At 37.6% G+C, this 17,691-nt stretch overlaps 1 protein-coding gene across 1 annotated transcript; it reads right to left on the reverse strand.

The window, feature by feature from the left end:
- Positions 1 to 3,023: 3,023 nt before the first annotated feature.
- On the reverse strand, positions 3,024 to 15,462 carry LOC129262377 (leucine-rich repeat-containing G-protein coupled receptor 5-like). The gene is made up of 2 exons (XM_064099856.1): positions 15,375 to 15,462; positions 3,024 to 5,788 (listed from the first exon to the last, which is right to left on the reverse strand). The coding sequence occupies exon 2, from the start codon at positions 5,501 to 5,503 to the stop codon at positions 3,443 to 3,445; it is 2,061 nt and encodes a 686-aa protein (XP_063955926.1). The 5' UTR covers positions 5,504 to 5,788; positions 15,375 to 15,462; the 3' UTR covers positions 3,024 to 3,442.
- Between the last annotated feature and the right edge of the window lie 2,229 nt (positions 15,463 to 17,691).

Genomic DNA, 17,691 nt, shown 5'->3' on the forward strand with positions numbered 1-17,691 from the left:
TGCTCGCATCACAAAATGATTTTTTATTAATCCACATGTCCCTTTTTTATAGATTATCGTCAAAATTCGTTTTTATAATTCATGTATATCTTTCTCTTATCTGCTTTAATCAACTGAAAACCACCTCTCCCTTTATATAAATAATGAGTTTAATAGTCACTGTGTCGCAATATACATGTATGAAAATTAATTTACAGTACATGACACATGGTTATCAAATCAGAGCAAAGTGCGCATATATACATGAATAATAATATGATACATGAATTTACATTTAAAAAAATTAAACTGATTTTAGGGATTTCAGAGCGAATGATTGAAGAACATTGATATGCAATCAACTATTCTCCCTTCCTATATATACCCGCGGGAGGACGGACCATTAAGCCCGCAATGCGGTTGGAATGGCTTATAGCAAGATTCTTCTCTAAGGTAAAGGAAATTTCACCCAGACGATATTAAGATGGTTTTGATAAAAAAAGAATAAAAAGAAAGAAAGAAAATGTTAGGAATGGTTGGATGAAATCCGTAAAAGAATAATGGATTTGTGATTTTTTTTTAAATTTCTATCTCGTGATGACGTCAAAGATGAGCAGGTCTACCTGAATATGTCGTGTGATATAAATTCCCCCAAAATGCTTTCCTACAGAAATGAAAGTGATGTTATTTTTGATATTTTAAAAGGGAATATATTATTATCACCCTCTTCTGCAAGAAAAAATATTTTAATTCATCATGTCCCATTAAAAAAAATGAAATTTCTGGAATTCATATTTCATGATCATGCATTGATGAGATATCCCATTTTATTGACGTCGCGAATTAAAAACTTTAATTTCTATATCTCTCTCATTTTTTGATGGATTTTCATCGAAATTTTCGCCAATATTTTGCTCCAATCTTTGTGCTTTTAATAAGACCAACGTTTCGTCAGGGCGAAATCCCCCTTTAATTCAGTATGCATTAAACAGTTTTGGGCCCCATTTTGAACCTTGCAGTCAACAGAAATTTTGCAACAAGGATATTTTCAGGCGGCAGATACAGAAATGACTATTGTATCTATTATAAGTTTAGTCTACCCTAACCCAAAAAGTTGTGTTTAAGCCTTTAAAAAAAATATATATTTTTTTACAGATGTAAAATGAGAAAGTTATGGTCTTTAAACATTCGCATATTTTCACAAAACAGTGACATGCAGATCATACGTGGCTTAAAAATGAGGCAGCCAATGGTGTCACATACTTAAAAATAAAATAAATAAAACGTATGGCATTATCGGCTACCTTATTTCTATACCATTTACTAGTATTCTGCCCAGGATGCGCTTAATATAAGACCGTTTTGTGAAAATAAACGTTTCAAAATGTCAGAATCTCGTACGGTACGTACTTAAAAACTTTTAGGGGCGCTAGCCCCCTGCCACCTGTAGCCCACCCCCTCCATATGTACATGAAAAATTATATTTGGAGTGAAAAATGAAATTATGCCAAGTATTGATTTTCAAATTAACTGCGGCTATTTTTGGATGGCACGTCTTGGATTTCCGTGTGTCCTGGAGCGTTTCCATTCATTTTTAATTGTGTCAACAAATTATTTGATCTTACTGTTATACCTCGGGTGCTAATACTTACATGGCATGCACTTTGCTCAACATCTCTTGCAATTGTGTAGACAAATGATTCCCGCATGACTCCGCAGCTATAACGTCGGTGGAATATTGTTATTCATTACTGTATATGCCAAAATGAGTGCCCGCACATGCCCAGTCGAGCAAATTTGAGTCATATTTCAGGACATATTGCATAGTTTATTTTCGCATGCCTCCGAATTATGTACTACACATATAACCAGACCAAGGTGCGGCGAAAAAGTAATTATCATCACAAAAGCATATTTCCCTTTATGTATGATCTATATATAGATCATACGACTGGGCATGTGCGGGCACTCATTTTGGCATATACAGTAATGAATAACAATATTCCACCGACCACATTTGAAATTTTCATTCGCCGCAAACGATCGGAAAGTGTTAAAATCTGGTTTCAGTAAAGGTCAAATTCTTTATTTTTTCACTAATTAAAGGTTAATTGATATAATATGGGCAAATATCTCGTCGTAATAGTGCTTGGTTATTGATGTTTTGTCATGCATTCAAATGTCAGTTTGTTTATTAATATGAAACGTGAAAAATTGATACAAATTAATATTCGTAAAATTTCACCCCTCGGATTTCTTCATTGAAACTGGCGGCTTCGAAGGCGGACATCAAAAAGGTCCTTATTGCCGTTCTTTCTTGTGTGCTTCTTTAGAAATGAATAGCTGCTTGAATGAATTTGTTGCCTAATGGAACTCCAGTCATAGAATCTTCTTGGTAAGACCACCATAGCTGCAATTATTTTGTTACAAGGGAGACATATCATACATACACACATGTATGAAAATATGAAATAATTACGATATCATGTCATTTCATAAGAAAGAGGAAAGTGGGAATATGAAATCATCACCACCTACAGCATATTCATGACGACGTGCATTATAACTGCTTTCACATGCAGAATATCCCTAAACTTTAAAATTCAATAACGTTGTTATTTGGCTTCAGGAAATTTTCAACTTTTTGCGCGGGGAAGTTCATACGATTCATTCAGATATAATCATTGTCAGCCCGGAGTACGCGGTTGAGTAACAAGCAAATGTCATGCAATAATGCCGATGGACATGATGGATGTTGAAGTAAGTGTTTTAACATCAGTGTAAACATGGTAAAATCATTGGCGTGATTTTCTATGTACACAAGTGTTTGCTGTGCTTATTAAACAAGATAATCGTGTGATAGCCCCCACATCGGACATCTACTGTTGATGTGCATAAAGTCAATTTACAGGTCATAACGACCGTCTTGGATACCGCCTTAAAACCATTTTTTTCAAAGGCAACGTAAGAACATTCTGGTCAAGCTACTTTGCGTTAGTCTTTCGATACAATAAAGTAATGTGAGTTTGATATAGGGGTTTTTTGTGTTCGGGGCAGATTTAATATCCACCGAGTCATCTTCATTAATTAAATGAATTTCGGTGGAGCCAATATTTATCCATACGTAACAGCTTCATATTTATAAAATGGGAAACTATCTTTCAGTTTTGTTAATGAGAGCTAACATATTCATGATGAACACAGTCATGACATTGTTCAAATAGTATAATAATGCAAACAAAATTACGAATAGTACATTATATCCTTCTCGGGCATGTTGAGTAGGAGCAAGATATAACTCACAAGCTGGCACACATTCATACGCACACATGGCAATGATTACGATTTTAGGTGAAAAATAAACGGAAATATAAAACAAGATCCGTTTCGAAACAATCGAGTGGTCGTCTGCTAACTAGTCCAAGATTCACTGAACTCAAGAGTTTGCTTTAGATATCCGAGATCAGACGGTGGTTTCAATAAATATTTCTGTAGAGCTCCTTTCAAATGTCCTTAATTTGCAGGCCTCGTCATCGTGGTTCGAGAGAAATACCAACGGCTCATTGTCACTCTTGTCCGGTAGCAAATGGTACTGGCCGTTTCCCGCCTTTTTCGAGACGGCCGAGATGACGTAACACGTATCGTCGTCCTTAGGCTTTTCTTGGCCGAGCTTAGGCCTGGAGCTGCCGAACTGCTTCCGGGCCATCCAGAAGGTCTTTCCCCAGAACAGAATGAGGAATACGATGATAATGAGGAACCAGGTGAGAATAAGGACCATGATACTCCTGGGGTTTGCAAAATGGCTGCATATGAGGTCAGGTCCGAAGTTATAGAGAGCCGTGTTAATGTCCACACCCTGAACCAGAAGAGGTCTTACGCATACGACTTGCTGCTTCAAGGGTGCTATCCAAGCTTCAAGAGCCACAAACGTGCTTTCCGGTATGCCCATCTCATCTGCATAAATCCCGTTCAGATACAGGTCGTAACTCATTGTATCCTCTGCAAACTTTGCCATCCATTTCATTTTACAGTCGCAGTTGAAAGGGTTCCCCGCGGCTTTGACAGTCTGCAGGAAGGGTATACCCTCGAAGGGTTCCATTGCAAGAGTGACGAGTTCGTTGTAGTCCAGCGCGATTAATTCCAGCGCCACATTGCCGTTGAACGCATCAAATGATATGGTCCTGATGGAGTTGTTGGTTAAGTGTAACTCTTGAAGTCGTGTCAAGTTCCGCACGTTTGGAATATCAAACAGCTGATTTTCCTGAAGATACAGCCTTTGTAAGCTAACTATATGTGTCAAGCTCCCCGCATCCGTAAGAGCATTCGCTGACAGATCAAGAACAATGAGATGTCGTAGATCGACGTTCATCCACGAAACGCTATGTAGGTTATTTCCCGATAGATCAAGTTCCAAGAGGCTCTTCTCAACACCGACAAATATATTTTCTGGTAAATTGACAAAGAGGTTCTTGTTTAGCTTGATGACTTCAAGGCGCGTGTTCTTCTGAAACAGCTCATATGGCAATTCACGTAATCTATTGCCACTAAGGTCAAGAATTTGTAGGTTATTTAAAGTATGTAATACTTGTGGTGGCAATGCTATCAACTGATTATATGCCAGGTTAATCGAAGTAAGTACAGGGAATAATTTAAAGGCATTTTGTGCGATCGTCTGTATGTCATTTGCTTCTAGGTTAAGATATTCTAGTTTGGGAGCAACGTTCGGCGTGAACCATTCACTGAAGTTTAGAGGTGGCCCAAGACCCGAATGTGAGCTAACGCCAACTTCTCCAGTTTTGGGAGTAGGAATGTCGTCATTCAGAAAATCATACTGAGTTTTAAAATCGGCACCAATGTTGTTGTAAGATAAGTCAAGTTGCATGATCATCGATAGTTTCGAAAAAAGACCAGTGGAAATATTGCTGATGAGATTATCCGCCATGTATAAAATTTCAAGCCGCTTTTGACCGGCAAAGGCACCATCTTCAAGGATGTAGATCTGATTCGAGTCCAAATATAACTTCTCTATGGTAGAAGACGGCGGCAAATCGTTTTTATTAATACTAGATATTCGATTACGGCTAAGGTGTAGGTGCTTGAGCAATCGCATATTGCGAACCATTGCTGGTATGCCCTCAAGGTAGTTACTGTCAAAGTTCAATTTGATCAACTTTATTTGTTTTGGGAACACCGCCGAGTCTATGAAACTCAACGAATTATTTGCAACGGACAACTGCCGGAGGCGAACCATGGCTGTTATGTTGAAAACAGGTATGGTGAGTTCGTTTCCCAAATTATTTTCTTGAAAGAGTAAGATTCTTGTGTTCAGTGGAACGGTAGAGGGTAAGCCGTCGAGTCCACCTCCCGAGCAGTCCACTTTAAGTGTGATCAAGTCGCATAAGCATGCCTTGGGACACGGAAAAGTCCTGGAGACCCTTGCCAAGACCACATCGAAAAAGGTGGCAAGGCAACACCACGCTACAACCGTTCGACCGAAACTCCATAGCGACGTGTAGAATTTCATCGTATGACTTTCTTCACACCAGGAAGGTATTAAATGTCGTATCCTTATTTCTATGTTTCCTTGCAAGGCTTACATTGCTGGGAGCAGTTGTTCCTTCATAAGCTGTCTGATGAAAATCACTGTCAAAGCGAGCTCAAGAGCAGCTCTACATGGGTGTCTTTCTTAGATATTCCTAAATGTGAGAGATACCTCTGGCAGTTCAAAGACATCTGTTCTCACCTCCTCTGGTAAAGGTTTCGAAATATCTTCTGTTATAGATGCAGAAGTCTCTTCTGTAACGGCTCCCTGGATGAGAAGGAGGAGAAGAAAAAATATTCTGTTAGCAGTCTGTAACTTTCTGACTGATGTTATTGTAGAAGATACCCCCAAATAACCGTACAAAGTGAGCATGGTGAGGATCCACGCAAAGACATTGTTCCCCGTCCACCCTAATCTTCAGAAGATCCCACACACATTATTTATACTATGAAAAAAAAAAACGTGCACAATGTTTAGTGGATAACAAAAAATCTTACTGTTCAGAAACATTTGTCAGCAGTTGCAATGGTAGGGTAGATAATGAGAATGAGTCGATTATTCATAAAATATATTTTTCTTTGTTACATTCAATAGTTGACCTGCTTTGTCATTTTTCTTTAGATCGCATGGTAGGCTAGATTGCAGTGAGGCCTGGGAATGTTAATATCTCAGATTCTCGAAAGAAATAAAAATACAAATAGAATACCGAACTGGAAGTCAATAGACTGCTCTTGGCAAATAATTGGGGCTTTCAATCACATTATTGACTCGTATGTATTCAGGGGGAAGGGGGCTAGGGATTAGCGACAGCCCCTTCGATCTTTCAAGGTGTGAAAGGGGGAGGACAGGAGAAAAAACGGAAAATGAACAAGGGGAAAACGGAAAGAGAGGAGGAAGATTAAGAGCTAAAGGTCACGTGTTGGTTGTGTATCTCTTGAATAGATCGTCCTACCCCCATCACAATACCCTGGTGCCTCCCCAGCATTCATTATTATTATGGTGAATTGAAATTGTGAACTCATAATATTTTACTACACCTCTTATGCATCCCTTTGTTGTTCAATAGCAATGTGTACATTTTGGAATGGGGCAGCGAACCGCGCGCTGTCTCTAATTGACTGTGTGTTATAAATGGCTAGTCATAAAATATACATCATTAAAATTATTATGAAATAACTGTATGTGATACAGAGGCAGTGGCGTACCTAGGATTTTCCACAGGGGGGGCAAAATCGGCTGCCCAAAAAATTGACAAGCAAAAAAAAAAAAAAAAAAAAAAAAAAAAAAGGGCTTCAATCAAAAATAAAGGTTATTGTACCAGAAAAAAAAATGACAAGCAAAAAAAAAAAAAAAAAAAAAAAAAAAGGTCTTCAAGATCGTCAGGCGGGGGCAATAAAGGTCTTCAAGCTCGTCAGGGGGGGGGGGGCATAAAAGGTCTTTCAAGCTCGTCAGGGGGGCAGTGATATGTATTTTGTATGGGTTGTGGCTCGTCAGGGGGGGGGCACAATGCCCCTCCTCCCCCCCCCCCCGTAGGTACGCTAGTGTACAGAGGATAAATTAGCCTATAATTTTATTTGGGTAGATCAACTAAAATGTTTTTGAGAGAAAAGGTACCCGTTTTGCTGCTTGATAACATTATCATTGCGATATGAACGAATATATACATGATGTATTAACTGAGCAGTACTTTAATGTGTTACCATTGAAATGTGCGCATACTAATCACACGACTAAACTGCTCAGAGAAGGTTTCATTACGTGTAATGAACGTGACGAGGGGAGCGTTTCATGAAAAGACTTGTCGGACGTTATATCCGACAAGTCCCATGTTATCCGACAGATACCATAATTACAGTGCTTCTTAGCCAGTGAAGATCAAGGAAAGTTGTCAGATCTCACAACCTGTCGGACAAAAATGTTAATAAAACACCCCCAGATATAAGGAGTTGAGGACTTGGGGACTGGGCATTCGAAGTTCGAGCCCTGACCACCTCTTTTGGATGAAGAAGGAAAGTGTCTATACATTATTATTCAATCAAATAGAATAAATTTCATCACTTTTTATGAGAATATGGAAACATAGGAAGTGTGAAATGACAAATGTCAACACGGAAGATAGGAATATGCGTGGGTAGGCCTACATTTTGACGTCATCCCTTCGTTGTGCGAGCTATTATGCACAGTCACATCGCCAAAACCAACTCTTGATCGACCACAGATATTTCATTTACTCCAATAACATACCATCGGTCGACTTGGAGTCATTTTCACCCAGTGCGACTGTGGCGTAAAATGAGGACTCTTTTAACTTTAAAGGAGAAGTTGATTGGAATAAAAAAGAAAATTCCAACAAGCATAACACTGAAAATTTCATCGAAATCGGAATGATGTAGAATAAGAGAGTTATCACCTTTGAAGTTTCACTTAATTTCACAAAACAGTAAATGCACACCCTGGTCGGAATGCAAATACGGAGACTGATGACGTCATCCACTCACTATTTCTTTTGTATTTTATTATAAGAAATATGACATTTTCTAATTTTCGCCTCATTGTCAAGTGAAACAAAGATCAATCCCTCCCTGAACATGTGGAATTACCATTGTTTTAATAGTGTAAGGGGTGGTCAAGTTGCTCTTTATTGTCAAATCTGTAAAAATATTGTATAATTCAAACAATGAAAAAAAAAATAGTGAGCGAGGGACATCATCGATTGTCTTAGTGTGCATGTCACTGAGTTGTGCATATAACTGTTTTGTGATAAGTAAGGGAAACTTCAAGATGTCATAACTTTTTTTATTTTTACATCCGATTTTTACGAAATTTTCAGCATTATGTTTGATTTTGCTCCATTTATTCAAATCAACATTTTTCTGAGGTGGACTTGACCTTTAAGAGCAACAGCTAGGACCAAGACGAGAGCATTGCTTTAATTGCCAAAAACCAGATACCGTCTGTTCTACGGGTTACAGGTCGCCAGGGGAAATCAGGGATTATGGCATATCAGATGACATGATATCACCGAGCATCATATTTTATTCACTAGTCGTGACGTATTACCACTTGCTACATCAGGCCAGCAAGCTATATATTGTCATCCAAGGGAACACGGGGGAAATATCATATACCCTGTTTCCTCCGTGTTTCCATGGCGCTCATACCATACCATTGCCAACTAGACGTAATTATGGCCTGAATAATGGAAGAATTATGCAACGTGAATGGAGGGGCAGCGCCAAGGTAATTTGATCGGGGCTCCAGTCACGGAAATGGCTCCAGTGTGGGGGTGGAGGGGTTATACGAGATGTGCTATAGGTGGCGTCATTTTTTAAAATAATGTAGAGAAAAAAATAACAACCACGAAGGATGATGGCCCCCTAGTCATAGCCCAAATACGATCTGGGGGCAAAAATTCGATAATTTATTACTGTCAGTGAATGTTACTTGCAATTAATAACTAAAACCTATTAAAATTCAAATTCATTTCCAACAAAAAACGACAAGGAAATTAAAGCCTATTTTTGTATTTTGAAGAAAATCTGTCTTTCTAGATTGTTTTTTTATCGTATGAGCATGCGTACATCAGACAAAGATAATTGCTTTGAAAGGTCCATGCTTTTACAAGAAGACTCGATGAAAATGACATTTGAACGGCTAAGACGCTTTGAGTGTTTCATTAGCATGTTAATGAGATTGCGGTATTTACGAATCTACCAAACTCTATCCAATCTACCAATATATATATATTTCGTTCAAATCCGCATTGATGAACAGAAGTTGATTTTATTTCGTTGCAAATGTCAAAGGGTAAGCGGCAGCAGCGTGGAAGCATTATTCCTAAATAAACAAACCAGATATAACCAAATATATCTAATGACATTTTGCCAAATGCCACAGAAAAACGCTAAAATCAAGACAATAATATGACGTCACTTATAATATTTCTGATTCGATTTTAAGTGTATAACAGTTCTTTTCTTGTAAGCAGCATAGGTAGAAGAAATGAAATATTATTTTGATCTCAAAGTTTGACGGGAGAAATAGCATAAACCCGATCTTAATGGACTTGCAATTTCTATTCTAAAATTATATGATTCTAATAAAAGTTAAGTCATCATATTTGTATTTTTTTTCAAAATATACATAAATAAAAGAATGTGATGTTCAAAGGGGTAGTTCGGGCTGAAAATAATCTAAATGAATAAAGTAAATTCACCGAGCAAACGCTGAACATGTCATCAAAATGTGATAAAAAACATGATTTTGATGTGTAGCAATATTTAGCGAAAATAGTTATGCACGCCGTCATGAACATGTATAGTTGGGCCAGTGATGTCCCCTTTTCTTTTATCTTTCTTATATTATGACATGTATTAAAACGTAATTGCTTCATATTTTCATACATGTGTGTATGATATGTTTCCATTATAGCAAAATAAGTTATGGCAATGAGTATCTTACACACTGAATCAGTTGTCAATCCAAATATTTTCATGCTTGGCGGACTTAATTGGAATAAATATATTATTATATAATATAATAATAACAAGAAAGTCAAAAGGGGCCTAAGCTTTCGATCCTAGCAGAATCTTCGTCGGAACAACCATAATATAGACCACAGACAAGCTACAGCAACACAAGAAACAAGGGGACAAAAGGGGCATTAGTGAGTAGAGAAGACCAATCAGGTTAGTGAAGGGGATGAAAGAAAAGGAGTAGGCTGACACAAAGGGAAGTTAGTGTAAGTAAGGCCAGTAAAAGACCTCAAGCCAAGAGGGATTAAGATAATAACAAATAAACAAATTAGTGGGGATATGACATCATTACTCATCGCATGTTCATGGAGACATGCATTGATTTGCTTCACTGAAATTTAAAATGTGATAGCTTTGTTACGCCTTGTCCAATTTTGATGTAATATTCAGTTTTTTGTCTGATTTTATTTCATCCTTCTGTTCAAATCATATTATTTACAGCCTGGAGTACCTCTTTAATGTCCACCCTATCAATATGGCGGCATATTTTATGGAGACATAATATCTTGCCGACTCTATCTGGCCCATAACCCTGAGTTCATCCAGCATTAGTTAGGATAACCCTCCATTAATGACGTCGCAAAGAAGTCTTAAAATGCAATACTCGTAGCATGGAATATTAAACACACACACCCTCTAACACTCCCTCACACACACACACAACCAAGCTATCGTCAGAGGAAGCACGAACACGAAAGGCGTGAAAAGGGAAGTGAAATCAAATCTATGGTTTAAACAGAAATAAAAGCAAAGGAATCAGAGAAACGTATTGATGATGTTTTTTTCTTTCTAAATAGAATAATGTTTAGAATTACATTTTTTGTGATTCCAAAAGCGAGCAGCTGCCTCAAAGGTCATGCAATTTATAATTCACATCAAGTCATCAACCCTTGAAAAAAGTGTCCCCACGGAAGTGTGTCTAAATCTTTTTCTTTTAAGATCAAATGCGCGGGTAAAATCATTTTATGGATTTCATATCACATGATATCAGAGAGCTGCTCTGCCCATAATTATGTGATTTCACTAAAGTAAACTTGTCAAATGTCAAAACTTTTAAATGTCAAAACTTATTCTTTATTGGATCATCATCAAACATTCACCAAAATAACCTTTACATAAAAAAACAGAAGTGTTTAACCGGTGTAAGTAGGGGCCACATGCACCAATCATTTTACCATCGACGTTAAATTGGTGGTGTTGATATGTTACTCTGTAAAATAGAAAAAAAAATCGTGATTAAGAGGAATTTGAAAAAAAAAATGGGCGTGGCGTATGACAATAATTAATTATGCTCAAGGGTGCCCAGGTGGTATCCTTCGGGTTTTTGAAAAAGATACCCTACTACCGCTTTGAGAAAAAAAAATGCATGTATTACCCAAATTAACGTTTATGTCGAAATTTTGGTCATACTATATGGTGGTCATGGTGGTTATTCCAATATTATTTGTGTTCTGTTAAAACTCTTTGGTGAAATTTCAACACTTTAATTTTGGATCCTCTCGGGACACCATCAAGTGTCTGTATGATAATGCCCTAATTTTACGGTGTTCTTTCCTTTAGCTACTTTTCATTAAATCCAGCCTGATATCATCGCGTGGGTTCCCCATTCGCATGCAGAAAGGAAGGATCTTAATTCTTCATAATTCAAGCAACAGTCGAACGGGGAATACTGCATTGTAAGATGCTATTCATGTTGGCCGAGCTTAAGACTACAGTGAGTATACAGTCACACTATCGAAACCAACTGCAAACCGATGTTGTGTCATTGGTAACGGGGCGATTCCATACGTGTCGTACGGGACATTTTGTCAACAATATCTAGTCTCTTAGCTGACTGCTTGAGCAATGAAAAGTTATTTTTGGTCAATAATTAAGTTATAATGGGTAGTCATGTGAAAAACTGATTACCAACAAAAAATATTTGATTATGGCTGAATTAAGGGCGAAAATGTTGTGTGTCGTACGGGACTCAGAAATGCCCCGTACGAAATGCAACATTTTCACCTCTAATTCATTCATGGACAGCATATTTTTGTTGGTTGTCATTTTTTCATATGTCTACCCAGTTACTGTAGTACTCTATTATTACCACAAAACAAATTGAAGTTCTTCGTTTGTTTGGACAATAGGTTGAAAAATGTTGCGAAAATAGCTGATTTTTCTAGCATGGAATCGCCCATCAACGTAATGTATTGTCGGTCTGGAGTCGCTAGGTGGTTTCAAACCGCCTCGATCACAAGAATCCCCGTTAAATTACGAGAACTTTTTTAGGCTGAAAAATACCCATTAATTATTCCTGCATTCACACCGCCCTGAAACATACCCTTCGGGATAAGTTCCTGAAGTTACGAGCATGCGCAGTATGGTCTGATAAGCAGCAAGGCGCGAAATTCAAAATCACTAGCCCAGCAGCAACCCATGCACGGCGCCGCACCCAACGACACGCTGGGCTAAAAGTTCCCGTAATTTGCTTTCAGACCGCCAAAATACCCACGACCTTGGAAAAATCCCCGCGAAAGTTCTCGTAATTTCGCCAAGTACCTACTATTTATCGGGTATTTTCTTTCGGGGATATTACGCGTAATTTGCTTTCAGACCGCCAAAATACCTGGTATTTTCTGATCGGGGTAAATTTCCCGATCAGAGAATACCTGGAACTGGCGAACTTCGAGGCGGTCTGAAACCACCTATTGAGCAGGTATGACAGGGCCCGGGGACTGGGCATGAGAGTCCAGGCTTAATTTCCCCTGTAATCAAGTTAATAGGAATTGAGGGATTCGGAAGCCTGTAGCGTCTTTATCTAGTTGTCTCCAGACGCACGTGTAGACCTGATACGAATCATTATGAAAGGATTGAATGTACGGTACCTTGGTATAGCGACCCATTACTTGATTAAAGAATGAATGAGTATCGCCGCCCTTTGATCAAAACATCTCCTTATCACTAGCGTACCTACGGGGGGGGGCAGGGGGGGGCACTTTGCCCCCCTGACGAGCCACAACCCATACAAAATACATATCACTGCCCCCCCTGACGAGCTTGAAGACCTTTTTTTTTTTTTTTTTTTTTTTTTTTTTGCTTGTCAATTTTTTTGGCGGCCGATTTTGCCCCCCCCCTGTGGAAAATCCTAGGTACGCCACAGCTCCTTATTCAATGCTATCTACAAAATTAATGATTCCCGATCTTGTGATGAGCTTCAGAAAAGAGCACTGCACTGCACAAAGTGTGGTGTTAACTGGTTTGGAGGTCCACACCAGTATTACTATGGCGTTAAATTTATACAGTGTTAGTTCAACATCCATGTGTGTTATTACAACACCTTTGGTTGTTTCTTTAACACTCTGGTGTAAAATTTGCTAGTGCTATGTCCAAACTATCATAGTTTTTAATACCTAATGGCGTATTTATGTATGGACACCAACTGATGTCCCAGTTTCAACACCTCAGTTTTATTCAATGCAGTTTCTGAAGTTGTCATGATAAATGTCATTAGACTCGCTCGCATATCGATATTGGCTATTGGTGCATGAGTTTTCGCAATTCAACGGGGACGAAATCTACAACATTGTTAATCTATTGAAAATGCCCGTCAAATTACAATGCATAGTTAGGTACATGCAAGACGTCTTTGTCGAAAATCGGTAAACCTGCATGGTCAGCAGAACAGATTCGGAGCTGACGAAAAAAATGCAAATATATCGTCTTTCCAGGGTGCAGGACGACACTGCTATTTTGATTCACCGATTTTCGACAAAGGCTTCTTTGTTTTGAAGGGCTTTTGACAATAGATTCTCTATGTTCCAGAAACCGTCTGCGTAGTATTGCAAAAACTCTTTACTGTGGGCGAGACGACCCTCTTCCATGGGAATTGAAAAAAAAATCCGTCATGGTTCAATTGACAGCAATGAAAAAGGAGTCCTTGCTTCTCCCCCTTATGGCGTCACCACAGGGAAAGAGAGTATTAAAGACATGACTGTAGAGTGCCCTTTTTATCCATTTCTCGTCAACCAGGACAAACCGTGTTATAAATTCCTCCCCTTTATTAATGAGAGCTATAATTGACGTTTTCAGCTTTAGACAGAAAGGTATTATTTTGTCTATATCCCCTATTTTCGAGAATGTATCTAAATTAGCAATAACTGGAAAAGAAGAATAAAAATAGACAAGATTCATATTTAGAAACTTGCGATTTATTCCAGGTATGCAATGACGCGCAGTCTGACGTGAGAAATCTTGCGATTCTATGATTAAAGCTTTACAAAGAGGTACTCCAGGTAAAAAGAAATCAGTAAATTCGGCGAAAATAAACAACAAAATTCTGAAAAACAATTGGATGAATAATAAAGAGTAATTTTAGTTAATTGTTGATAGTTGTATGCATGTTGTCAATATGGAAATTAGCGAGCTGATGATGCCCCCTCTTTTATTATTGTATTTGAATATATGAAATTTTAATTTATTATACTGTCTTCTCATAGAATGTAAAAATGGTTACACCTCTATATTAACGTGTAAGTTTATCATGATTATATTACTCGAACTTAATTCGTTAAAAGTGTGATATTTTCATTCAAATATAATAAAGATTTGAATGACAGAATGGAAAATGGGGATGCGATAGGATATCATCAACTCACTTATTGATATTCCATCATTTCCTCATTTCCATTACTTTAAAAGAAATTTACATTTTCAACACCATAAGATCCATGATTCAAATGTTATTCATGTATAATATTAACCAAATCATATTAATTTAAGCTTGGAGTACCCGTTCAGCATTAACGATGAGCGAAACACAATCCACGTCTGGGGAGAGTTTCGCGAAACAAAATATAGTCAGCAACTTTCACTGAATATTGTTGTAAGATACGGAAATCCCTACATCTGATTGGCTCAGAAAAAAATTCTCAGTGAAAATCACTGACAAATTGATCATGAACCCACCCCCCCCCCCCCCGATGAGTGAACCTGCACTCTACAAAAAGAAGAGTAAAAAATTACCCAATATTGGGTAGAAAGGGAAGAAGCGTCTTTGCTGGGTAATTTTTCCCCCAATCTTGGGAAAAATGCAAGTTTAAAGGGTAAATTTCAACACAGCATTGCGTTAAGTTTGCTAGTTATTTAGTATCCTTTTACCCAGCAAACATACATGTTCCCATTTTACCCAATATTGGCAAATTTTTTTAAGAGTAATGTTGGACGGACATTGATCTATCAAGAGGGATACTTTCGATCCATTGTGCAACAGTATTGTGGAATAAATGCGTTACATAACTATGATAATAGGATACTAGTCCAAAAGATATTTAACTTACCAGATTACAGCGGAACATCAATGGATAAGATCTTGAATAGACTGGTCAGTGAGAGTTCACTGTTGCAAAGTTGAGTTCTTTCCCCCCGAATGACCATATCGCATCTGAGTTTAAAGATAAATTCCAGTTTTGGTAACGATCTCAAAATGACTTTTTACAGAATCTAATATAATGACCACCCAAGTGTCTGTTTGTATGAATAAAAAATATGTGCCAAAGGATTCTGGAAGAAATTGTGTAATTGCTGAGAAATAAGCAAAATAAGCGCGGATTCGGTCACTTCCGTCGGGTCTTTATTCCAGTAATAATAATACACTGTCCCACGTGTGCCTATCTGTGTTGGTGATCCTCAGCGTGAACATTTTTCAGCGTAGATTTCAAGATTTCACAAAGTTCAGTTTATGTAACTGTACCAGATCTAGATCCTCGATGATATACTGACAATTAAGCCTGGTTTTACAGACTTTCTCATGAAATCAGTGTTTACTGCAACTACTGGCATTTCTCTTTAAGTTGATTCCTGAAAGATAACGGGAAGGATGATAATTTCAGTTGATTTAACAAAATGTTGGTGTTCTTTAATATGTCCACCATCTTTTGTTTCTCCATTTGGACAAAAGAAAACAAATAGGAAAAGCTTTAATGACAGAACTGAAAGTTTAAAGGAATTTTCTTTTAAAAAATCAAAAATGGCCCAATATTAATTTCGTCTGTATATACAAGCCATAATCTCTGGCTAATACGTGGTCTAATCTATCATTTGATGCAATTCTGTATAACTGTATAATAAGGAAATATTAAAATAACCATTTTGTTCGAATACACCAATAATGCCCAGTTCGGCTTACCACAGTCTCCGAAAAAGTTATAAATTTCAGTGACATGATATGGGCTGTACTACTATTATATCAAAAGGGAAAAGAGCCGACAATCAACATGGTGCATTCACGTTGCTCTTTGTCTGGCGTGTGTTTTACATTAATCATGTGAAATTAACAGAGAGAATATTGTCCTTCAGATTACTGTTATGCCAGCATAAATATTACTTTTAATTACTGCATTGAAAATGCGGGCGATTGTGATGCATTTAAAATATATCATTAATGTGATTAGATAACATTTTAGATGTAACAGGAAAAATCCTATAATAATGGAATAAGCACAGGAGTTGCCTTAAAAATCAACTAATTCTAAAAACTTCAATGGTAAAATCAGTAATTGAAAGGTTAGAGGCATAACAAATGTTATATCCAACTTTGCGTAAAGCTGAATCCAACAATTTAAGTAATGAGTCGAACCATTTTAAGTGGTAAATGCAACATTTCGATAAGGTTTTCACTCCCCAATCTTTCAATTGCTGATTTAGCATTTTAATTAGTAGAGTGATCAAAACAAGTGAAAATATTTGTTAAAGGCTGGATGATGTGAATGATGCATGGAGTATATCATTTAACCTTCAAATCCTATCAAAGTGCAATAACCTTTCATTTGTTTTCTTCCGATGACACTTTCTGACATTTTAAATTCAACATATGGAATAAGTACCCTCCCTCGATAATACATATATACTTTTTTTTAAGGCTATTTGAACATTTATATCACTAGTAATGTAATGATAATGCAGACACTACTACTGATAATAACAATAATCTCCTTTTATATACTATACTACATCGAAACGACGACTCTAAGCGCTCTGCAGATATAAGCACCCCTGTCATCTGATCCTTGCTTTCTCTGGCTTGCATACAATACATGCACTTTATCTACTCCCTGCGGAGCATTCCAACACGATTTTCTAAAACCTCAATTGCTAGGCATACTACATGGGCTGGGTGGAGAGTAGCTAATTGTGAATTATATCCTTGCCAAAGCACGCAAGGCCCAAGTGAGATTCGAACACACGACTTTCTGATTGAAAGGCGAGAGTCAGAACCGCTACACTACGATCGACACTCAGCATGCTCAGAAAGCAGCGGCTAGTGGTGTTTATCCCTTTACAATTGCCGTCACATGTTAAAAAGATAAAGGATTTCTTTTCTTGTTAGTCAAACACTCCAATGAATCGAAAAGAAGCACACATTTTGCTCTTGCATGATCGGTTTTATCGTGTTTTGGTTTTGTATTCGGTCGGGAGAGTGGGTTGATGAATAATGTAAGGTAGCTTATTAACATTAGCATAAATTTTTAATAACTTCAACTTTACATCTTTGATACTATTATTTTCATAATAATAAAAAGCAGGTAAAGACCAATGTCACTTTGTCAGCATGCATGGGCGGCGTCAAGGGAGGGGGAGGGGTTACCAAATCTATAA

The sequence above is a fragment of the Lytechinus pictus genome, chromosome 5 (assembly GCF_037042905.1).
Source record: "Lytechinus pictus isolate F3 Inbred chromosome 5, Lp3.0, whole genome shotgun sequence".
Lineage (NCBI taxonomy): Eukaryota > Metazoa > Echinodermata > Echinoidea > Temnopleuroida > Toxopneustidae > Lytechinus > Lytechinus pictus.

What these genes read in the sequence shown, in the direction of transcription:
- LOC129262377 (XM_064099856.1), bottom strand. Translation starts at nt 5,503, where the DNA reads ATGAAATTCTACACGTCGCTATGGAGTTTCGGTCGAACGGTTGTAGCG.